The 23308-nt window shown below is 38.2% G+C and overlaps 6 protein-coding genes across 9 annotated transcripts; 3 read left to right on the top strand and 3 right to left on the bottom strand.

Moving 5' to 3' along the window:
- Positions 1 to 1255: 1255 nt before the first annotated feature.
- Positions 1256 to 4969, top strand: LOC108569291 (zinc finger MYM-type protein 1-like). Of its 3 annotated transcripts, none has more exons than XM_017930796.1 (7): positions 1256 to 1469; positions 1558 to 1736; positions 1794 to 1874; positions 1961 to 2074; positions 2133 to 2270; positions 2331 to 2486; positions 2553 to 4969. In XM_017930796.1, the coding sequence occupies exons 2-7, from the start codon at positions 1601 to 1603 to the stop codon at positions 4922 to 4924; spliced, it is 2997 nt and encodes a 998-aa protein (XP_017786285.1). In that variant the 5' UTR covers positions 1256 to 1469; positions 1558 to 1600; the 3' UTR covers positions 4925 to 4969. The 3 variants fall into 3 exon arrangements, with proteins under 3 accessions (XP_017786285.1, XP_017786284.1, XP_017786286.1); XM_017930795.1 differs by having other exon boundaries at positions 1550 to 1736; XM_017930797.1 differs by lacking the exon at positions 1794 to 1874 and having other exon boundaries at positions 1550 to 1736.
- Positions 4951 to 13724, bottom strand: LOC108569290 (small subunit processome component 20 homolog). Its single transcript, XM_017930794.1, has 10 exons — positions 13610 to 13724; positions 13253 to 13542; positions 12865 to 13198; positions 11622 to 12809; positions 10993 to 11558; positions 10714 to 10929; positions 7922 to 10651; positions 6835 to 7858; positions 6383 to 6775; positions 4951 to 6318 (listed from the first exon to the last, which is right to left on the bottom strand). The coding sequence occupies exons 1-10, from the start codon at positions 13652 to 13654 to the stop codon at positions 5011 to 5013; spliced, it is 8094 nt and encodes a 2697-aa protein (XP_017786283.1). The 5' UTR covers positions 13655 to 13724; the 3' UTR covers positions 4951 to 5010.
- Positions 13725 to 13940: 216 nt separating this feature from the next.
- On the top strand, positions 13941 to 14895 carry LOC108569289 (uncharacterized Golgi apparatus membrane protein-like protein CG5021). Of its 2 annotated transcripts, XM_017930792.1 has the most exons (5): positions 13942 to 14021; positions 14086 to 14153; positions 14210 to 14444; positions 14510 to 14623; positions 14681 to 14895. In XM_017930792.1, exons 1-5 carry the CDS (start codon positions 14013 to 14015, stop codon positions 14876 to 14878), a joined length of 624 nt encoding a protein of 207 aa, XP_017786281.1. In that variant the 5' UTR covers positions 13942 to 14012; the 3' UTR covers positions 14879 to 14895. The 2 variants fall into 2 exon arrangements, with proteins under 2 accessions (XP_017786282.1, XP_017786281.1); XM_017930793.1 differs by lacking the exon at positions 14681 to 14895 and having other exon boundaries at positions 13941 to 14021; positions 14498 to 14578.
- Positions 14896 to 15174: 279 nt separating this feature from the next.
- On the top strand, positions 15175 to 21361 carry LOC108569288 (nuclear pore complex protein Nup205). The gene is made up of 5 exons (XM_017930790.1): positions 15175 to 15296; positions 15361 to 15515; positions 15575 to 21005; positions 21062 to 21186; positions 21248 to 21361. Exons 1-5 carry the CDS (start codon positions 15287 to 15289, stop codon positions 21329 to 21331), a joined length of 5805 nt encoding a protein of 1934 aa, XP_017786279.1. The 5' UTR covers positions 15175 to 15286; the 3' UTR covers positions 21332 to 21361.
- Positions 21362 to 21442: 81 nt separating this feature from the next.
- On the bottom strand, positions 21443 to 22397 carry LOC108569280 (phosphatidylinositol N-acetylglucosaminyltransferase subunit C). The gene has a single exon (XM_017930779.1). The coding sequence runs from the start codon at positions 22298 to 22300 to the stop codon at positions 21443 to 21445; it is 858 nt and encodes a 285-aa protein (XP_017786268.1). The 5' UTR covers positions 22301 to 22397.
- A 144-nt stretch (positions 22398 to 22541) lies between these two features.
- LOC108569287 (nucleolar protein 16) lies at positions 22542 to 23275 on the bottom strand. The gene is made up of 2 exons (XM_017930789.1): positions 23087 to 23275; positions 22542 to 23026 (listed from the first exon to the last, which is right to left on the bottom strand). The coding sequence occupies exons 1-2, from the start codon at positions 23185 to 23187 to the stop codon at positions 22552 to 22554; spliced, it is 576 nt and encodes a 191-aa protein (XP_017786278.1). The 5' UTR covers positions 23188 to 23275; the 3' UTR covers positions 22542 to 22551.
- Between the last annotated feature and the right edge of the window lie 33 nt (positions 23276 to 23308).

The following is a 23308-nucleotide window of genomic DNA, read 5'->3' as shown; positions in this document are numbered from 1 at the left end:
CATATACGTGGGGAAGGTAATTTCTTTTGTTGTTGTTATTGTGCGAGTAAATAAATTTAGCTAGAACGAATTAAAAAAAAACATTATACATTGTAAACTATTTTCAAGTTACAGAAGGATAAGTGAATTTTGTGCATGTGCATCAAGAAATTTAACAATAATTACAGATAAAAACACTATAACTTATTGGATTTGAATTTTTACTCACAGAAAACTTAAGAGTAAAATAAAGGAAGAGTGAGTGGGAAGATAAAATAAAACAAACATCATATATGGCGTAAAATAAAGAATATATTACAACAATTAATAATTTTATTAAGTTTTAGATTGTCGGGATTTTGATATAGTCGGGATTTTTATTTTCGGGATTATGGTAGTAGGGATTTTGACAGAGTCGGGATTTCGATAGTCGGTATTTCGAACGTCGGGATTTCGAACGTCGGGATTTCGATACAATCGGTATTTCGAACATCGGGATTTCAAAACACTCGGGATTTCGAACGTCGGGATTTCGATAGACGGAATTTCGGTTGTCGGGCTTGCGATTGCCACCGGATTATATCCTTATACTAACTAATAATAACATAATAACACTTGTCTTTCGACAAAAATAAGTAGACAACATCTGGATTCTCTAATATAAAGACAAAACAAGGCTCAAAGCCAAGTGAACGCCGTTTTAAAGAAAAAATATAGCGAATGTTTGCAGGGCAAATGGGCCATAACCCCGGGGCGCCAGCCTTTTGGGTCGGCAATTTTGACTCCCCCGTGTGTTTTCTTATAACAAGGAGCGCATTATTCTTAGTAGCATACGGGCGCCCCCCTAACACGTATTTTCTTATCAAGATAAGCGCATTATTTTTAAGCCCACGGGCGCAAAATATCTTAGGACGATCCTGGATGTTTGTAGTTTGTATCAAAACAGTGGCGTTACTAAAAATTTACGTTGGGATTGATTACAACAGCGGTTTCCAAACTGGGAGGCGCGGACTCTTGCCAGGGGAAGCGCCAAAAATTTTTAATAAATTTATTTTTATACCATAATATCTTCAAATAAATAAAACGTGTCTATATTATTTGATCTATTAAAACAATAAAATGTATGGGAGGCGCGGAAAAAAATGTTTTTTTTCGGGGAGGCGTAGTAGAATAAAGTTTGGAAACCGCTGGATTGCAACCAATTTATGGTTACGCCACTGACTAAGCGCAATTTTCGACCGTAGCGCCCCTCTACAATTCCAAGCATATACCAAACAGTTGTGTGGACAGGTGAAGCTTGAACAATAACAAAACCACATTTTACATGTAGAATCAATGCGATTGATTAGGACCTGCAATGATCCCTATGTGCTCAAGTTCCAAGGATAAGAAGGGTTTAGCAGAAGTACTACCTGATTGCATACAGACCAGTATTGTATTACAGTCTGAATTTAAAATTGAAGACAGTAAAGTACCACAATTAACTTTAGGTATTTATATACATTCAAAGTCATAAATATCTCTGGAGTAAAACTCAATTATTCTAATTAGAAGTTGTTGTTAATTAAAGTTCAATAGAATCTGCTGCATCAATAAAAAAAACTATACTGGTAACAACGATATGGATGCACAATTGTGTTTAAATGAGGAAGTGCTGGTGAAAGAAGAATACACCACAGAGGATAGTTCAGAGACGAAGAGTTCAATACATGAATACATGGAAAATGATAATTTCAATCTGATATCAAGTGACCCAGGTATGTGATCTCTTAAGAAAATCTTATTTTCTCTAATTATGTGTGATGTACACACAGTTAAGTCAGACAAACCCAAGAAATTATCAGGTGCACAGTTCAGGAAATTGCGTATGGAAAAGGAAAAGAGAAAAATCAAAGGTACGCTCTTCTTCAGTTGTAGCTGATTTAAAGTTTTGATGTAGTCATTGAAATATGTTATGCTTTAAATGTGGTTTTTCTTAAAGAGGAAACAACTGCACAAGTGTCAGAGGAAAATGAAGATAGTTCTGAATCTGTAAATCGATTGGAGTGCTTGGATAATAAACAGTCAACATTTAATATTATTTGCAATGAAGAAGGCATGTATTTAGATAATTATTTAATTATATTCCATTTAATATAAATTTTATGCAACAGAAAATCTCAAAAGAAAAGCCAAGAATGTGTCAGGAACAAAGAAGAGAAAGACAAGACTGCCAAAAGAGAAACCCAAGAAACTGTCAGGTGCTCAATTCAGGAAGCTTAGAATGGAAAAGGAGAAGAGGAAAATGGAAGGTAAAACGGTTTTAACATTTGATGAATCTTGTAAATATAATAATATTGATTTGATTGCAGAATTGCAAATTGCAATAAAAGAAGTGTTTTTTAAAGGCCAAATGCCTGTACCACTGGAAGGGGAGGAAAATGATGATAGTTTAGAAAAGATTAGTCCAATAGAAGAGTACTTGAAAATTGAACAGACTGAAATTAACTTTCTAACAAATGATACAGGTTTGTTACTATCTAAATTGCCTTAGACATATCTAAATGGTTTATTTTTTTGTTTAAATCATTCAGAGAGGAGAATCTTCGGCTCATCGGATTCGCATTTTATGAAATCGCAAGTGATAAAAGATAGTATTTCGGAATGCATAAGTCCCATACTGGAGGATGGCGCAGGGAATGAGCAGTTGATGAGTGTCTTATCAAACGATCCAGGTACGTGGCCTGCCAAAATCGATGCTCACACTGCGCGAATGTTAACGGAGAGAGGTCCGTTTCAAGTGAAGGACTTTGATTTTCCTTGCTCGTCGACCGGTAGAAAGTTCTCTAAAACCTATTACTATCGACAACTGCCAAACGGTGAAGAGATTCCTCGCGATTGGCTCATCTATTCGGTATTAAACAATTCAGTGTATTGTTTCTGCTGTAAAGTTTTTGGTGATTACAAGAAACGTTTATCGTACCAAATCGGATGTTCCGATTGGCAGCATTTGACTTTCTCAATGGTACGACACGAGAAAAGTTTGACGCACAATGAAAATATGAAATCGTGGATTGTCCTGAAAAAGTCGCTGAAGAGCAAAACGGAAATCGATACTTTGCAGCAACGAGTTTTAGACGGGGAGAAAAAGCATTGGTACGCGGTGATCGAGAGGATTATCGCGATCATACGTTATCTGGCCAGTCAAGGTTTGGCGTTTCGTGGATCCTCTTCGAACACATTGTTTGATGATGATAATGGTAATTTCCTTAAAGCCATCGAGATGATCTCCAGGTTTGATGCCATCATGCTCGAGCACATCAATAGAATCGAGAGATCTAAGGATGAACTCTGCAGTACGCCTAACTATTTAGGATACCAAATACACAGTGAGATTATAAATATTGTTGGATTGAAAATAAAAGATACTATTTTGAATATGATTAGGAAGTTTAAGTATTTCTCCATAATCTTAGACTGCACACCGGATGAGAATAACGTGGAGCATCTGGCCATTATTATTCGATTCGTGTCTTTGAACTCGAAGCAGGTCGAAGTGCGGGAACATTTTCTCGGCCTTTGTCCAATGACAGATTCAAGTGGCGAAGACTTGAGTGCTTTCGTATTACGCGAACTTCTGGCGCTCAACTTGAACATTTTCGATATACGTGGACAGGGTTACGACAATGGAACGAGGATGAGAGGCAAACATAGCGGATTTCAAGCTAAAATAATGAAGATAAATCCGCGCGCCTTTTTCGTTCCGTGCTCTGCGCAGAGTTTGAATGTCCTCGTCAATGATACAGCTAGCATTTCCTACGAAACCATCAACTTTTTCGGTTTGGTGCAAGAGTTATTCGTGTTTTTGTGCGGATCGACGAAGAGATGGGCCGTTCTGGAAAGACACGTTGTCAATCTGAATTTGATGCCTTTCCGCGATGATACAAGGTGGTCGAGTAGAATGGACGCTATGAAATTGTTGCGATACGATATTGCGCTAGTCTATGATGCTTTGGTGGAAATTGCAGATGATAAATCGCAGGATTTCGATACGAATAACGCGGCGCATTCGTTAGCACTGAAGATCTCAAACTACAAGTTCCTGTGCTGCATCGTAACTTGGTACAATGTCCTATACGAAATCAACGTTGTTAGCGAGATGATACAAAATGAAAAAACAAATATATCCAGTTGCCTTACCTCATTGAGGAATTTAGCTACGTTCTTAACGAACACACGCACCGACAACGATTTTGGAGAGATGCTGACGTTAGCTTCGGATCTGGCCAAGAATTTGGATGTGGAACCAAAGTTATGTGCGACGGAGATTGCAAAACCGCGTAGAAAAAAGCGCAAAGCAGATGCCGAGAGTAACGATGACCCAATAATATCTGATCCGGTGTTGGATTTCAAAGTGAATTTTTATAATTTCATCCTGAACCAAGCCTTCACCTCGATCATCGACAGATTCCAAACGTTGTACAGTTATAACGAAACGTTCGGATTTCTGTATAGAATCGTGGGAGCGAGCGAGGAAGAACTCCAGCAGTGCTGTAAAAATTTGCATTTAAAACTATCGCATGAACAGCGAAACGAGTCTGATATTGATGGAGCAGAGTTATTCGACGAAATCAAAACTTTGAAGCGCTACCTAAACTGCACCGAGGATATGAACCCGCAGGATATTTTGCAGTATATTTTTGAAAATAATCTTCAGGCGACGTTCCCCAATGTCTTCATTAGCTTAAGAATATTATTAACTTTGCCTGTGACCGTTGCCACCGTTGAACACTCATCCTGCAAGCTTAATACTGTAAAAAAATACTTGAAGTCAACAAACGCGCAGGACGAACTCGAAACTGTTTCCATAATATCTATGGAGCACGACGTTTTGGACGGCGTCGACTTGCACGATACAATATCCGAATTCGCTTTGAGCAAAGCTCGGAGCGTAACTTTATTATAGTTTCTAATGAATATTTATTTAAAATATATTTTATTATAACATTTATTCTTTAGTTTCTTTCTTAACATATATAAATTATTTACATATTACTCCTCCATGTCCTGCTCCAAATCTACCTCCTTCTGTTTAACGTAAGTTCCATCTTTCATCTTTCTTATCTTCCTCTTCTTGGCATCCTTCTTCTTTTCGTTAAGTTTGATTTTCTTCTGAGCAAAGGCTTCTGGATCCGTCACAGCCAACTGAGTAGCTTGCCTCTTCTTCGTGGACTTTTTGATCTCCAATTTCTGATTGATCTGCGAGAAGTATTCAGTGTACACGTCGATTCCGACGCGGTTCTTGATAATCTTCGCCACATCCTTTGCGAGTCGCCTCAAGACAACCGTATTGTTTGAGGACGTAGTCAATTCCCTGACTAAAGGCGCCATCAAATGAAACATGATCGGCTTGTAAACCTCGAAATCCATTACAGTCACAATTCCACCGATCCATTTGAAGATCTCGTGTCGTAATACGATACTTCCACTTCGGATCTCCAAGTTGATGGACTTTCTTAACAACTTCACTAACCAAAGGAGATTAATCGTCATCTCGTTGTTTTCTTTTACGACTTTGGTGGTTGATATCGGAATGTCCTTGATGACTTTAGCTATGAACAGCAGATTCTTGATGACTTGCTCCGCCAAATTACATTTGATTGCGTTCGGTTGAAGCTGCGCGCAAAAATCTAGCGTCAACGATTTGATTGCGCCGTGCGGATCTGAATACAAGAATCCTGCACCCTCTAGTTTTTCGTTATTCATCAGCAACTTTGACAGTTTCTCTATGTCTATGGTTGAGAAGATGAAGCCCAAAAATTGCGCTGCACCTAATCTCACCCATTCGTGGTCATAGGCTAACAGAGATTGGGCGTGGACGGCGAGGTTTTCTATGGTTCGCGAATCTTTCAAGAAGTTAGGGCAATTCGTGCACAGCTTTAGAATCATCTGCAGGACTTGATAGAGATGATGGTCTTTGTTCTTATCCTGTTTGTCGTCAGTCTCAATTATTTCTTCGTCTTTTGATAACAGCACACATTTACCGGGACCTTCGTTGATCGGGCCGAACTGCAGAATTACCAGTGGAATCAGGTTGGGCAGACGGTCTTCAAATGACGCCTTTTCGACTATGATCAGTAAACCGCAAAGTTGTGCAGCCAACCTTTTGTGCAGAACTTTCTTATCCTTCAGCCAACTCAGAGTCATATTGAATAATGGATCGCGTTCGGTTTTCGTAATTTTACTGAGAACACTTCGAATACATTCGGCGGCTGTTTTCCTGCAACTTGGAACATCCTCGTTCACCAGCCTCATTCCCAATTGCACGAATAATGTTGGGCTTAATTCTTTCAAGATTTTCTGTAATCATATTAATCCTATTAATAAAGTTCAAATGAGAAAAACAAAATAAGTCAATTATTACCAATGGCAAATTCCTTATGAAGCTTTGCACCATCTCCAACGCAGATTCCCTACCAACTTGCACCTCATATTTCAGTTGGGCCAAATAGAAGTCGATCAGCTTGTAGAATTTGTTCTTCAGCGGATAATCCATCAAATATTGAAGGAAAACTGTCCTCGACTGGTGTCGAATATGCGTCAATTCTGAGATTATACTGAGCTCGGCGACCTTCTGCATAATATCGTAAACCTCCTTGGCTACTAATTTCCTCGATATGATGGCTTTCAGTAAAGTAAAAGCGATAGCTTGCTTATCGTTATCGTGTAGATCCTGCTCCACGTACAGCAGCAACACTTTCAGTTGATCTTTATCTAAAGTCACGTATTTTACATCGCGAATAAACACGGTCATCACCTAAATAAACAATACAATATTAAAAAAAATCAACTCTATTAAATAATTAAAATAAATACCTTAAATGCAGCAACAACCAAATCGAAATTATCGCCCTTCTGCAAGCCCGGAGTGGCGTATTTGTGCAAAATCGCGAAAAGCGATTCCACTATGTCTTTCATATTCTCCCTCATCGACGGCATATCCATTTTCACCACCCATTGCAGACATTGCATTGTGACGGTGTTTATTTTTACGTGCTTAGAGTTTAAACACTCACTGAAGATTTTAACGAAAGGATCCAGCAAGGGTTTGAGTTCTTCGTCGTGAAGCTTCTCTCGTTTCAATATGAAATAAACTATGTGCAAACCGAACTCGATAATAATATGCTCGTGAGCGTTTGCGCTGTTCTTCGCTTGTAAAGCCATCGTTCTTCCCACCGGTTCTTTGGGTATCAAATATGAATCGGTTTGGACAGTTAATAATTTCTCTGGTGCAGCCTGGACGGGTTTAGCATCTTTGTTCATAAAGTTTGGAATACTTTCCGAAGAAACGCCATAAGCAAACATGATTAGCGATGAAACTGTAATGAATTGATTGTCAATTAAGCCTAGCGTGACGTTCCTCAAACACTCTTCCACAGTTTTAGCATGTTTGAAGGAACGCGCTCCTGATAATATTTGTTTTAGAGGTAAAAGCAAATCCATTATGCATTTATCTGTGATGTATTGTGCCAAAATCTGGAAGATTGCGTAGCTCTTCATCGATTTCGCTTCCGACGTTTTCTCTATCAATCGGACCACCGACTTCTCTTCGGATAAGATTCCAAACAAATCCGCTTTGCAAATCTCGATCACCATCAACATGATCTTGTCAACATCGGTCGGTTGATATTGGTCTTTCAGTGTATTCAATACAGCGTGTATTGTGAATACAAGAACGTGCACTTGAAAACCTTTGGTGAGTAGCGGAATAATTACTTCCAATAAGACGTTCAAGTACTTTGGTCCTAAAGCTTTCATAATATTCTGAAGCGTCTCTCGCGCAGTCCTCCTCACACTCTCCAGTTTCGATTTAAGGAAAGTGCAAAGCTTCATGAGTACTCTGAAATATAAAAGAAAACGTTAAAAACGAACTAAATAGGATTTATTAAAATATATAACTCACCCAGGTAAATTCGTGTCGAGGATTTTTTTAGGTAAGCGTTGCAACAATTTCACCACAGCCAAAGATATTGGAACCCTCAACAGATCTTCCTCCTCCTTCTCAACTAAATTCATTTTCTTATTCAATTTGTGCGCTTTATCGCGATGACTTAACGTCGCCAAGGATCTGTGAAGTTGAGGCAACAAAATTTCCTGAATGGTTCCAGTTAATTTCGTGGCGGTAGCCTTTGATAGAACAGTGATTTTATCGAACGGTTTGCATTCCGTTTCCGTAAACTCCTCCTTCTCCAACTCATCCTCGATGTCTCCTAATTCTGGTTCTTGCTGCTCTTCCTCGTCTTCATCTTTACCTTCCTCATACTCTACGCGTGGTATAACTTTTGGTGGTTCAACCTGGCCTTGACTCAGATCGTAATGGAAAGCGTCCAGGATTTGCACGACGACCTTAACCAATTGTTTCTGATAGGTGAAACTCGTTCTCAACTTGTTCAAGTAATACTTCAGCACGCCAAGGTAGATCTGCTGTGGAAGAAGTCTGCATACGACGCCGATGGTTTCAGCGGATGTATCGATAAGTTGATGTTTGGTGGAGAAGGTTTCGTTGCAGAGGTAATGAGCGGCCAACGGAAGTATATATTGGGTGAGTGTTCGAAGCTTCGGCAAAGAACTTTCGTTCTTGAAGACCTTCATGAATTTGGTGAGCGCTTTACCGTGCCTGTGTACCTGCAAATGAACCAAATTCTCGAAGAAATCCACCTCCAAGTCGTGCTTATCCGTTAGCTTGTTCAAATCCTGAAGAATAACGTTGGTATGGGCGCACTCTCTGGCCAAGTTACCCAGCAAAGAAATACATTCGTTTCTCAAGTTCATCTTCTTGCTCTTCATGCCATCCTTGATCATTGCCAAAATGGTTTCTTCGATTACGTATTTCTGATCGACGTGCGGCACTTGATTAACCAAATACGGCGTCAATGTTTTTAAGCAATGCGATGAATTCTCTCTGAGCGACAAATCCGATTCGTTGTTCAGCATGTAATAACAATTGTAAATCACCAAAATTCCGATCTCCTTGCTCAAAGGTTTCTGACTGGAAACGATCTCGTTTACCCTTTTGAACGCCTCGAAACGTTTCTGGAAATTCGGTTGATCCACCCATTTTGTATCGAATGCGTTTAACCCGTTGGCGATTTCGTATATATCCTGTATATCCTTATTACCTTTGCTCATTGTTTCCAAAATCTGACACAACAATTTTCGCGATGTGACGAAGTTCGAACACCCAAAGAGTGGAGATACTTTTGGTAAGTATACTTCTGGAGTTTCCACTATCTTTAGCATGTTATTTATCGATACGAGGTATCTCATTATTACATCCTCATCCTTATTGCTAACGCACTTCTTCAGCACCACTGGCAGCAAAAGGTTCAAGATAATCTCGTTTGTCTTGGAATCCCAAGACAGCTCGGATATCCGAGACAATATGAACAGTTCAGCGTGATTTATCGAATGCACTTTAAGTTTCCTTCTAATGACTTCCAGTATGGAAAGAACGTGCGGCACCAGAATGGATGTGCCATAATTCAATTTACCTTTAATCTGCACCTGTTCGGATACTTTCGTTATTGGCAATAGATTGTCGACAGGTATTGCTAGAACCATATCTTCGTCTTCGCTCTTCTCGTAACGCAACATCTTTTCCACGGTTTCCAGCATCGAATTAATAACACTCATGTGCGTGTCCTTCTTCAAAATTAATTCCATCATGCATTGCATAGGATTCATCAGTCTATCATCGGTGTGATATTTAACCAACAATGAGAAGTACCTGGGTACTTTACCCCAATAACACAAAAGTTTCAGTAGAGTCGTAGGGCTTTTCAGCGATTCGAACTTCATCTTATCCAAATACGGCCATACGAACAAGTCGTACAGTACGTTCACCTCTTGAGCCGTCCAAGCGAAATCCTCGAAATGCTCAAAGAATTGTTGCACTAAACTTAAGCAACTAGTCCTGATCGTCCTCAGCGTCGGCAAATAACCGATGTAAATCTCCGGTCGATTCTTGTAGGCACCCTTTATGTGAGCACCTACCACAAACAGAATCTTTAAAATGTACCGCAAAAGATCCTCATCCATGTGGTTTCCAAATTGCTTCATGACAACGCCCAGCAGATTAACCCCGCTCAAAATACGTTTAGGAGGCAGGAAATTCTCCAGATCCACTTGCTCCATAATCTCACCGACCATAGCCGAGATATCATCCTTAATGAAATTATTGTAGAGCTTAAAAGACATTTTCATGAAAGACATCATCTCTGTGTTCTTGCATCCGGCCAAGAATCTTAAAATCAGATTCCTCCTGACAAATCCACCAGACTTTCCTCCGCTCCTCAAACCGAACTTAGTGATCATCTTCGCATGGACTATCTTCATGACTATAGGCAACAGATCCGCTCGGTACTCCTCTTGCACCGTTGAATTTTCCTTGCCCAACGTGAACATGGTCAACTCATTTTTAAAATCCTTGTCGTCGATCAAATTGTACAAATTCTGTTTGTACGGCAATAAGTACTTGAATTTATAAGTCAGCAAGCAATCCAACGCCGCTCTCTGAATCTTAGAATCCTTGTGACTCAACAGGTCCAAATACAAATGATACAATTCCGTTTCTTTGTACAGCGAACGCGGATTGCGCACCTTCGAAAATACTTCCAAATATTGCTGAAGCGTTCTAAAAAAAAAATAATTTATTACATTTTACACTCTTAATTTTCTACCTTTGACCAAACTTACTGCGTGGCATTTCTTAGTCCAGTAATTAGACCAGCTCTATTAAGTTTCTTCTTGATCTCTTCCAGTTCCTTCTTACCCCTTTCCTCGTCGTCTTCCATTTTATTATCTTCTTGCTCTTCCATCTCGTCGTCAATAGTTTCATTCACCAAATCAGAATCATGCTTCTTTATATTGCAAGACGATGCAATATCCGAATTGGAACGCAAATATTCATCTCTGCAAATAAAATAAACAATATTAAGAAACAATTCAATTATAATGGGGTGAATAAAACTTTACTTAATGAAATCCAAAAGAAGCTGTGATATGTCTTTGCTCTTGCTCTCGGCGTACTCTGGAAATTGCGCCAATGCTTTCCACAGATACCTTCGATGATTATTGAAATCCGGTTTATCCTTGATTTCATAGTTGTTCCTGTACAAATCGTTGATCAAATCGAATTCCACATTCAAACACTCGATGAAACTCGATGGTGGATTCTGCACGAAACCGTTGGCCTGCTTCAGAATCTCGACGTAAACTGGCCAAAATTCATTCTTGTCCATTCTATGTGCATGACTCTGAATCAGTTTCACAGTGGGCTCCCATAAGAGTTTGAAGTTCATGTACAGCACACCGCTCATGTACCTAACAGCCACGAATTTGTAATCCAAACTGCTGCTACTCTCTTGTTTCTCGAAGCTCAACTTCTCCAAGGAGTACAGCTGATCACGGTACGTATCCACTTGTGCAGTAATCGATTCCACATTGTAGCACAGATTGAAAATGTTCAAGTCATCCCTGTTAATCTCGTTGCTGAGACATTGCTCAAACAGAGTGTACACGTGACAAGTCAATAAACGAATCTACAAAATTAAATCAAAATTAGATTTATATTTTCTTAGTAACTACAGAAGACAATCTCTTACCATGTGATACGGTGAATTAAAGTTGACCCGCAACTTTTCATCTAGGACTTTCAGGATACTCGAATTCACAATTTTCTCATTACTGGCCAGTACTGTATAGAATAAATCCAAAATTTTCAGAGCAGTCACGTAACGTACATCCGTGCACAATGGAAGCACGCATTTCTTAATATCATTCTCAAAATTAAGCAACTCTTTGGGGGCGCAGATATGAGTCAAACACTCAAAGTTTTGGTGCAACAAAAATAACTTCTTCTTTAACAATGCCTCGTCCTTTTCTCCTTCAATTTCACCACATCCCTTGGCAAAATTCTTCTTTAAAATTTCACGAAAATCGCTCAAATCGCTAAAGCACAAGTGCGGAATCGAAATCAGAGCGCATACATAATCCTCGATCTTGTCGAGATCAACCTTGACTATATGCAATTTAATAATACCTTCTATCTTGCTATTGCTGCCTTTAAAGTCAATTTCGTACTTATTCCAGTTACCGAAATTAATTCCATCCTCGCAGAGAGCGGATTTACTCAGAATTATCTTTGACAACAAACGCACCGCCTTGTTCTCAAAGTCACTTTGCACGCAGTACTTCAAGAAAACCGGTAGGATCTGAGCCTCGAACGTCGAATAATCTAACGTGTTTGCAACGAAATGCAATAAACAATCGGCATTATTGATCAGCAAAATCTTTCTGATCAAACCGCTGCCCTCCTCTTGACTCAGTTTTATATTAGGCGACAGTAGGAGAAGAACCGAGATGTTGATTGATTTCACTAAAATCTCTTGAGGTAACTTGCTAAGCCCAATCACTGTTTTGATCTGCGGTATCAAAAGCGACGGCGTTGGCAATAGTTTTCCATGTTTTAATTCGATCAGTTGACCAATCAAAGTGAAGATCTGATCGATAAGTTTCGAAGTTGACTCTTCAGCTTTCGCGTTCCATTCGCTGAACAACTTTTGAAGGATTTCGTTGAAAGACTTCCACACCAATTCAATTTTAGCCAATTTAATGTTTTCCGATATATTTATGATAATTTGTTCGAGGATTTCGAACAGTTCATCTTGAGGCAATTTCTCGTTACCCAAAGATTGCAACAAAAACGGAAAGAATGTGTCTGCGCAGCTATGAAATTGTCCCTCAATCCCTTGAAGCACTTGGAACAGCAGTTTACCACAACCAATAATAACCTGAAATAATATAGAAATTAGAAATACCGTTTAAGATTGCTATATTAGAACTTACTTGTTTTTCATGTTTGATTGATTTCAGTATAAGTTTCAGAAAAGTATTACGATCTTTGACTTTTCTCGCCACAAATGCGAAACTCTCAGCGGCAAAATCCGTTATATAGTCTGGATAATTGCTTGAAAGAAGCGGTAATAGAGTAGTCAACACTCTTCCAATATCTTTAACTAAAGTTCTCCAAAGAATCTTAAAGACTTTGGCTAAACATTGAAATGTCCACTCTATAAGATCTGATTCTTTAGTTTTCAGTAGTCCTACTAGTGTGTCTAGTATATCTATGTAATACTCATAAAAGTCATTGTGTAGATCCTGAGCCACAGCTGAAACAATTCTGAAAACAATATAGTTATCAACTTTAACATATAAACATTATTAAAACACTTACTCTAACAAAGGCTGCTGACACAGGATATTATTAAATTTAAGATGTTTTATCAATGTTTTAACAACATGATCTTTATTGTGTAGCAACTGAGGTAAAGTCACAATGTTTCTGGGTTTTGCTTCCTTCTTGAAAAGTTCATAACTCTCTGTTAAATTTAGCAAATCCCATTTTTCTATCGCTTTGTGGAAATTGCTGGAAATTTCTTCCTCTTCCTGGTCCTCATACCTGTGAGGTACTTTGTGTACCACATCTACATCTATTTGCGATATACGTTCAGCGAAACGTTGAAACTAAAACACGAAATTAAGTTAACTTAAGCACGGAATTACAAAGAAAATAAGGTAATAATCTCAGTACCTTGAAGACATTGTCCGCTTTATGCCTCAAAGGTTTATTCTTCATGATGTATACACTTTAAACTAAATCACTGAATTAAAAACACACGACAAACATTGTTGAAATTATAATTGTATTTAAAGGTTATGTTGATATACACGTGCGGGCTTGACAGTAGAGATATCTAGAAACACCGTGAGATGGAGTACATAAACTATTTGTTGGGAATACTTGTAAGAACGTTTCTAGAACTACAATATAATATGATTAATTACTTGTATTTTTACTAAATAATTTTACATATATCCAATTAATTATAAGTAATATTGCTAAATTGTAGGCTTGCAACCAAAGTTACTTCAATATTTCCATATTGACATTAGTCATTAGTAGTTGTCAGCTGTATTAAGTTTTATGTGCCAACATGGCTTCGGTAAGATATTCTTTATTTTTTACAAATTAAGTCCGTCAATCTTAATATTTTCTTTGATCAAAAGCAACCACTCTTAGATGATGATACAATGGATTTCGGAGAAGAAGATGCAACACCAAAAGACGCCTTGACGTAAAAAATCATACAAATTGTCTTTTGTTTATTTTCTTTTACATTTTTGTTTACAGGCATCCCTATGTTACAATTTTTCACATGGCATTCAGTGGGGCTGCCATGGTTACATACCTGTTCTGTGGACTGTTCAGTGACAGTTTCATCACCAGCTTTGTTTTCATAGTGCTGCTATTGTCCATGGACTTTTGGACAGTGAAAAACATAAGTGGAAGGCTGATGGTTGGCTTGAGATGGTGGAATTATGTAGACGATGATGGAAAATCACATTGGGTGTATGAATGCAGACAGGTGAAAGATTTGTTTATTCTGTTAAGTCTTTACTTTAATTGTTCCCTTTTCAGGGCTATTAACAGAATAGAGTCAATGATAAAGAGGCCACAATTTTCTGGTTAGTTCTAATTGGAACTTCAACTATCTGGGGAATGTTCTTTTTGGGTGCTTTGTTTGGACTTAATTTGAAGTGGCTTGTGAGTATTACTTAAATTCAGTTTGGATCTATGATTTTAAAAACATATTTTTTTTAGTTGCTTGTAATTATTGCACTTCTGTTGAATGGAGCCAATTTACATGGATATATCAAATGTAAATTTGGGAAATCTGAAAGTTTAACGAGTGTAACAACTGGTTTCTTAAAGAATCAAGTCATGCAAAATGCTGTTTCTTTGATTGCCAAACAGGCATCACCACCAACAAACAATCCATTATCATCCAATACAGTATGATGTATGTATTTATTGTATTTATTTCATAAGTGACTTGTGTATGTGTGATGTAATTTAAGCATTTAAATATACGTTTAATAGTTTTTAATATATTTTGTTATAATTTTACAATCGTTTATATAAAAAAATAAGTAAAATAATTAATGAAATTGCAATAAATGTAAGAAAATATATTAGAATTAAATGTATTATACTTTTGTTTAATAAGCTAAGATGGTTTGGTTGCATAAAGAAGATTGATTCAGAAGAAGAAGAAGAAATAATGACTAGTAGTTGGTAAGATATTTTGTTGGCATTAGTGATTCGCGGCAGTTGCTTGTTTTTGGCCGGTCGTTTTAACCAAAAAGGCCCAATGTGTTTAAAGTGAAATAAAGTTTGAAAAGTGGACGATAATAAGATTTGTGAAAAATGTCAGATTGTGAGTTTTTCTTTCAAAGTTTTGCTATTTCTTGATTAACAATTAACCTGTTGTAATCTTTCAGCGAAATCCGAGGATTTGTGGAACCCGTACAGGGATCTATACGAAACAGTAAACAAATGTTTAACTGATGAAAACAGAAACCCAGCGATATACAACGAGTTCGAGAATGTGTTGAGAAGAAATAAGCAGAGTTTCTTTTCACTGATCAACAACCTTGTATGTCATAGTTCTATATTGTTTATCCATACACATTTTAATAACATAACCTATTCCAGCCAAAAAATGCAAAAAGCCGAGAGGAACTCAAGAAGGGCATGGAGGAAGGGATTTCTGTTAAAGGTATTGGCCACCAAGTCCTCTCCAAAGAATTATATCAGGAAACTATCATAATATCAGACATGTTTGATTTAAATGAGTATGTAGCATTAGACCTATTATGCACTGCACAAATCCAGATGCCTTATTATCCAGATCTTCCAAGAGGCCTTGTTGCCATTGCCTTATATTATGATGGAAGAAAGTATTTAGTGTCAACATTGAGAATGTTGATTCAAGCCAGAAGTGGCATCTCCTGGTGCATCAATATGCCAAAACAAACACAAGTCTTCATAGACAATATGATGGATCAATTATTTGAAAATGGTCTATTCAATAAGATATTTGATTTGCTCAACAAGTTGGATTTAACTAAGGAAATTGATATGTTGCAATCGAATTTAGCGCTGGGAGGTCCAAAACACAGGAAGCAAATCACTGATACATACACATCAATTCGCGTCATTCTAGCTGACTGCATATTCCTGTGGTCCAGACAAACTGGATTAAACAAACAGACCACAGTGACTTTGATCAATCATTTGAAAAATGTAAAATTGGAAGAGGAAGCATCTGGTAAATTGGATAAAGTGAATTTATATTTGATCATGGCCTTATTGAATGCAATTGATCTGAGCATCTTGCATTCCAGGGAAGATGGAGAAGAATTGGTCAAGAAGCTCCCAATTTTATCAGAAACAGATTACATCAATACTATTTTGAATGAGTTAATGCCGAATAAATCGAAATGGGCGTGCGAGGGGCTGCAAGCTGTTGCAGTATTTGCATTTGCTGTGTGCTTATCCTCGCTCAGGCTAGTTCCACAAGGACAGCAATTGCAAAACGCGATAGACTACGAGGATGAATTCGTCGATTCCGCTATAGTCTCCAAAGTGTTTGAATTTATATGCCACACAATAATGGAAAACGATTTGTTTTATGAAGAGGAGATGATTTACAGAAGGATGCATTTCTTATTCTGTGATTTCATTGTGCAGATGTATCCGAAAGTGAAGGAGCTTAGAATAAAGGCCGATGAAACTGCGAGAACGATTCAGGCTTACGTCCATGAAGGAATGGAGCTTCCTGGGATCATTCCAAGATACTTTGAAAATCTGCTGCTGGCTATAGCCAAGATGTACGGAAAAGATCCGCACAATTTGAAACTCATGCTGGAATATTGGTGTCCGACAGATTCAACACAGAATCAGTCACATTATCGTGCTCATCCAAGATCAGTGTCGCTGTTCAAGTTTGTTAGATTAGCAGGAGACATGCTTCCGCCCAGTTTGTTTGTCAGCTACTTAACCATGCTGACCAGTTTATCCAATTGCCAACAGGCCGCACGGAATTGTTTCAACATGCTCAAGCAAACGTCAGGATTCAATAACAATTTTACGTGGGATCACTTCTTTATGTCCTTCAATCAATATTACTCCAATTTGAAGCAAGACGCACCATCTGGCAATGATACCGTGTACAGACATAGCCGCATGTATCATAAAGGAATTACACCTCAGGAAATTGAAGGATTGCATGCCGTTTTGATGCTAATGAAAGAAGTTGCAACTCATGATGACTTCTCACGTTTAGCGTTGTGCGAACATCCAGGTTGGGCACCGTTGAGCGTTCTATTAGGCTTAATCAGTTGTTCCATACCGATTCCTTTGAAAGCAGATTTATTGGCTGTCTTGGCAGCTTTATGCAAGTCTCCAGAAATAGCATCTCAGATGTGGAACAATTTGGAAGCGTCGCAGATATTAGTCACTATTCCAACGACGTCCAGTTATCAACCAAGAGGAATTCAGACGGAATTGGATGAAGTGGAGTCTAGAATTGAAGAGTATCCGTTAACCCGAGCATGGCTGGTATTGATGGATGTATTAACAGATTCCGGAATTCCAAGAACTTTGGGTGCAGGCCCTAGGCAGCCAGGATTCGATCCATACCTAACGTTCATGATAAATTCCGTTTTCTTAAAGTTCAATTCGCGAAGTTACAAGAATCAAACGGAGAAATGGCAAGTCGCCGCGCTTTGCCTGAAATTATTTTCAAAGTTTTTAAGTCAATATGAACCAGCAGCTGGTGACTTCCCTAATGTGAGTAAACCAAACGAATGCAACTCTCCACCAGGATTCCATTTGATGCTGCAACTGCATACAAAATCGGAATTATTGAACGCACTTCTTTATATTATAAACGAGGGAAATCGGTTGTACGATATGTGCATTTCTTTTCCGGGAGAAAAGCATATTGGTGAAGCCACTTTGTACGTGTTCAAGATTATCGAGAGATCGTTGATTCTGCAGCCAACATTTTTCCAACTACTGACCACATCCAATTACAATGTGCTTTTGGTGAACATGAACAAACTCCTGTTGACTATTAATCCGAGAAGCGGACGTCCTGACCACATCCTGAATATTATGAAGTATTTGAGATATCAGGATTGTGTGCCGGCTCAAAGTTTACTGGCTGTAAAAATATTGATTTTGTTAACGAGTTCTGCATTGACCCATACACAGATCATGAACATTTTGTTATCGAACACCGACTTGGATAAGACCATTCGAAATGGATTCGTGGATTGCTTGGATCAGACTACCGATGAGGAGAACGAGGCGATTGCATTGACGAAGAAATCCATTTTATGTCTGCTGAAGCAATGCTTAAACTATAATTCTCCCAATTTGAGCCATTTCCTATTAGGATTCGATTTGCAGAAGAACGTATCGAAGACTCAGTTCCAATTACCAGGAGTGATGAAATTCCCGAGAACTTGTATACATTCTCTATTAACGATATTGAGGCAAACCGTCTATAATGGATATGAGAGTGATACGGCTTTGGTAGAATCCGCCTATCACATGATTTATTGCCTGTGCTCTAACACAAAAACAGCCGATCCAGTGCTGCGATTCCTCCGAACTCAGCCCAATTTCTTCAAAGATCACATCAATTATTGTGTCAGACATTACAATGAAGGAATTCATCAGCTTAACCAACTTTCGTGGATCCTGAAAACGTTAGCAATCGAACTGCGCATTGCTTGTTGCACGAAGCAAATTGTTCACCTGAAACAATTGACCACTTTACTGGTCGGTTTACCGAATGATCAAATCATGCAATCGGACTCGTACTCACTGATCCAGAAGGTAAATGAGTCCTCAATGAGCAATTATTCGATGTCCATCGATAGGCTGAAACATGATAACTTTTTGGTGAAATTAATCAAAGATTTCGATTTTAACGTACCTGAAGTTATAGCGCCGCAATGGGGATTTTTCGAGCACAATTCTTTGGAGAACTACTTGGCCTCCTGCCAAACAGAAGGAAGTCCGAAGTTGATCGATATTAAACGATTGCACAGGAATTTAATCGAGGAAATCACATCGGCCCAGGGATCAACCGCTTTGGGTCAAAGACAAGCTATGATTGATGAAATACAAAAGGTGCTCCTGCACGCCGTGAATATCAACAACAATAGGAAAACGGCTGTTGGTATTGCCAAGTTTGTGGATGGCTGGAGGCAAGTCGTTCAAGTTCTGATCACATACTTGCCTAACGAAATTATATCAGCGAAGGAACAAGTACTGTTGCAGCTGTATTTATTGGAAAATATTCTGCAGAAAGCTGTTAAAGTTATGCTGTTGCCGGAAGTGGCCAAGTATCTATCGAGTACAGTCGCTTTGTTATTAGACAACTTGAGGAAATGTCACATAAGAGAAGAGAAGATCGACAATGCTTTGAGCAAAGATTTTGAAAAGGACACGCACAAGAGTATGCTAGAATTGAATATATCCTCGATGAAAGGAATAATCTCTTATATAATAGAGTGGATCATAGTGTCGGACAGCAAGTCGCAAAAGTTGCGGATTAATTTGTACGGAGCTCTAGCGATATTCTTGCAATTGATTAATCTGGCGGAGAACAAGTCGGAAAGCAACGTGGATGATAGTATGTACGTAAGCCGCCTGGACAGCTCGAAATATCGTATCCAGGATGAGATCACTTCCATACACGTGACATCCAGCATCCTCACAGTATTCACGGATAAGTTAATCGAAGTTTTATGCTACGATTGCACAGGTGGTCACGATATTTGCAAGATGCTCGCCATGTCCTGTTTTGGCCTTCTGATTGGACTCAACGGAAACGTTAGTTGGATTTCATATGCTGCCGGAAGAGGATACCTGAAGCACATAGTGGATGGTATTTTGAAGAGTGATTCAGATTTGCGTGCGACACTGGAACCGTCTCCGGAGAATATAAAGGCAATCTACATATACGAGGCCAAGATGTCTTTTCTCCTAAGAATTGCCACAACGAGAGTAGGATCGGAATTGTTGTTGGAGCAAAAATTATTATCCGTTTTTGCAAGCATGAAAGTTTTCGACTTCCATCCAGAACTCAGCAAACATCTGCAAACCGATGAAAGCGAAATATTCGCTTTACCCGTGGAAACGAGATATTTGCAAATATGGGAGCCAACGTTGCATTTGTGCAACGCAATTCTGACGAGTTTAGGGACAGAGAATAAAACTGCGGTGGTGCAAATTATGAACTTCATGCTCAGCCATCTGGATGTGATCGAGCTGGTACTCAGATCAGGAAATTGCTATCTAAGCCTTGAAGGTTTGAAGGAGTTGTCCCTGTTAACGTCTATTATTGCGAGGACGGCGAACAACGATTTAGTTAACGTGATGGATATTATGGATACTCCGCAAGACAATAGCGCACATCTTCTCCGCATACAGAAACTGATGCTAAATCTCATCCCCAAATTTGTGCTGAGCGAGAATAATCTTCGCGAGTTGCTCTGCGATCCTTCGAACGAACAGGTCACCTACCAAACGTCGGAACGCCTTTCCAGAGCTTTGGAAATCAATGGTAATCTGCAGATATACTCCAGAAGTATAATCAAGAACCACGGTATCGATCATGGCAGTGTCGGCGTTGTCTTCCAGCCTAATTTGAATGATGCACTTGTCGGTCTGAATGGTAACCAGAGGAACAAAAAGTACGTTGATCATGTACCATCGCTGGGTGTAGTCGTGCACAATCTATTGAATACGGTATCTTACTACCACAAGGAAAAAGCCACTTTGAACTTCTTGATGAGGAAAAGGACTGAGATACCAGAACTTGGAACAGTGGATTTGAAGGAATATGCACCGCAGCACAGTTACGATATTTCTATGTTGCGGGAAGAAGCACTGCAATCGATCGTCGAACGTTTGAACATGAAGAAACACGACATAGACCATTGTTCCCTGATTATCGAACATGGTCTTTACATAATTTGGGCGCATTTAGATTATTATATGCTAAGGGCTATTCCGAAAGCCAATAACTATGGTTTACATATATCCAGCAGCTTCAACATGGACTGTAAGTTCTTAAATTCACAAACGATATAACTTTTTATTAATATACATATTTTTTAGCAACTTTGGCCTCAGCCTCAGAAGCCGTTTGGAAAGTCTCCACAGATGACATAAGCAACTTAAAACAAGGACTAGTGTCCATCTTCAACGACAGTTTCTGCCGTCAATTAATTGAAACCTCTCGGGTAATTACTACTTGATTTCTCATTTATAGAACTTGGTCTAATTAATTTGTTTTAATTGTAGGGTCGTTCGGAATCGGATATTGGTCTATTGGAAGTGCTTCTGAGAAAAATCAAGAGACTCATTCAGTTTGTTCCAGTGAAATGAGAAATAATTTTGTAAATGTTATTTTTAACTGGTGTATTAATCTTTCTGTTTACAATTTAATTAAATACTTTATTACAAAATATTTTTTTATTAAACAATTCAACAATATTATTATGAATATATTAAATCATAAACACTATCAACATCATGAACAACAGCTTCGTCCCATGGACCATAAATATTATCTTTAAAACTTTGATTCTTTACAAATAGAAATGGACATATGAAGTTTATAAATATTACAGACATCACGAAACACACATTCATCAATGGTGAAATCACTTGCAACAAACCAATTGTAACAAGTATTAAAATGGAACACATCACAATTGATCTGCCAAACTTCTTTCTGAGCAGTGGAAATAACACGAATATTTCAATGGCAATTGTGATCAAGACAAATGCATGATAGGCTGAGGCCAGCCTTGACGCTAAGCATATTGATGCAAAGACAGCTGCGCTAAGTGACAAACTATTGGATACAATGGCTGCAGGTACTCCATAATCAAAAAATATTAAATGCACAAGCATCATAAAAAAGGTCATCATGTAAATGGTATTTGTACTTATGGTGTCTGTTAAAGTGTGCAGTACAGGTGAAAACAACTGTCCAAAAACAAGGAATATAAGAAGCGTTCGGATATCGTTTCCCAACGCATTTGTCATATCAGAACTGAGGAATTTCCTGTAAACCAGAAAACAAACCAAACTCAGAGCACTTATTGTATAGAATGTTACTGCTGGGTCAATTCGCTGCTCATGCAGTAACACGTAAATTAAGGCAAATATTATCACAGCACATAATTCCTGAACCACTACTGATACTTCTAATATTGCTTCATGCAGACTGATAGCTTTTAACTTGGTGTTTCGTTTCAGCTCCCAAAGGAAAGTCTGATCTGTGTAATAGTCTGGATAGCCCTGATCCTCGTACAATATTTTCTTCCAGGGTTTCTTTTTCTTCGACATTTCGCTACCCAAAGAAATACAACGCTTTAAATGTTATAAACAACACATTTTCATTATATTGAATTAAGTAATTCACTTATGATTCATTCACAGGTTTGAAGTTAGCAACAGATAACGAAATATTTGAATAGAAAGGGATGTAGGGAAATGCATTTTTATACAGAAAAATCACTAAATATATTTAAAAAGAAAACTTAAATACAAACATTTTGCAAATTCATAATTACAAAATATTATTATGTACAATAGTATCAATCTTTATTTGTTTCACTTTCAACAAATTTATCTGCTGAATGTCCATACTTCTCAAGGAATGGTTCATATTGTTCTGGGATTTGCTGAAACTTCCTAATCTTGATGCGCAACTGTTTCCAAGTTTCCTGATTGTAATTTTTCCTATCTTTGACCATAGCATGATAATTTAACCCATGCTTATTCAATAGATAACTGCACCACTCCACTTGTGTGTTTGGTAATCTAAATGCTTTCCTTCTGGGTGCATAAGCATCTTCCTTCAATTTCTCCAATACCTCTAGTTTCATATCTTCAGCAGGGATTTCTGGTACATTTGTTTCACTGCTTGCATCATCACCTTGAAACAAGTCGGTCAGTTTGCCTCTGGTTTTCTCTATTTTGATAGTCGCATTGGGATCAAAAGCCAATCCCATGCTCAGCATGTTATTCTTTACAGACTTCCTTCTGTCCCATGACTCTTTTAATTCTTTGCTACAATTAAATAAGAAGCTCAAGTCATATGCAAAATAATTTTCAAAACAATTAACTTACCATAAAACAGCACCATTTCCACTTAACTTGTTTCTTAGCCTTTTCCTGCTAATATTGTATTGGTACTTCTTCCTTTTACGTTGCTTCTTCAACTTGGGCATCTTGTGTTTTGAATGAAACTGCGGCACGTGTGATTAGAAATAACTTGTTTGTTGTTTTTGAGGTTATATTTTTAACACGAATACCAATATTAAAAAAAAATATGTAGACCTAATGTAAACT

Source organism: Nicrophorus vespilloides, unplaced genomic scaffold (assembly GCF_001412225.1).
Source record: "Nicrophorus vespilloides isolate i.1.1-1 unplaced genomic scaffold, Nicve_v1.0, whole genome shotgun sequence".
Taxonomy (NCBI): domain Eukaryota; kingdom Metazoa; phylum Arthropoda; class Insecta; order Coleoptera; family Silphidae; genus Nicrophorus; species Nicrophorus vespilloides.
This window is presented reverse-complemented; position numbering and strand designations above follow the sequence as displayed.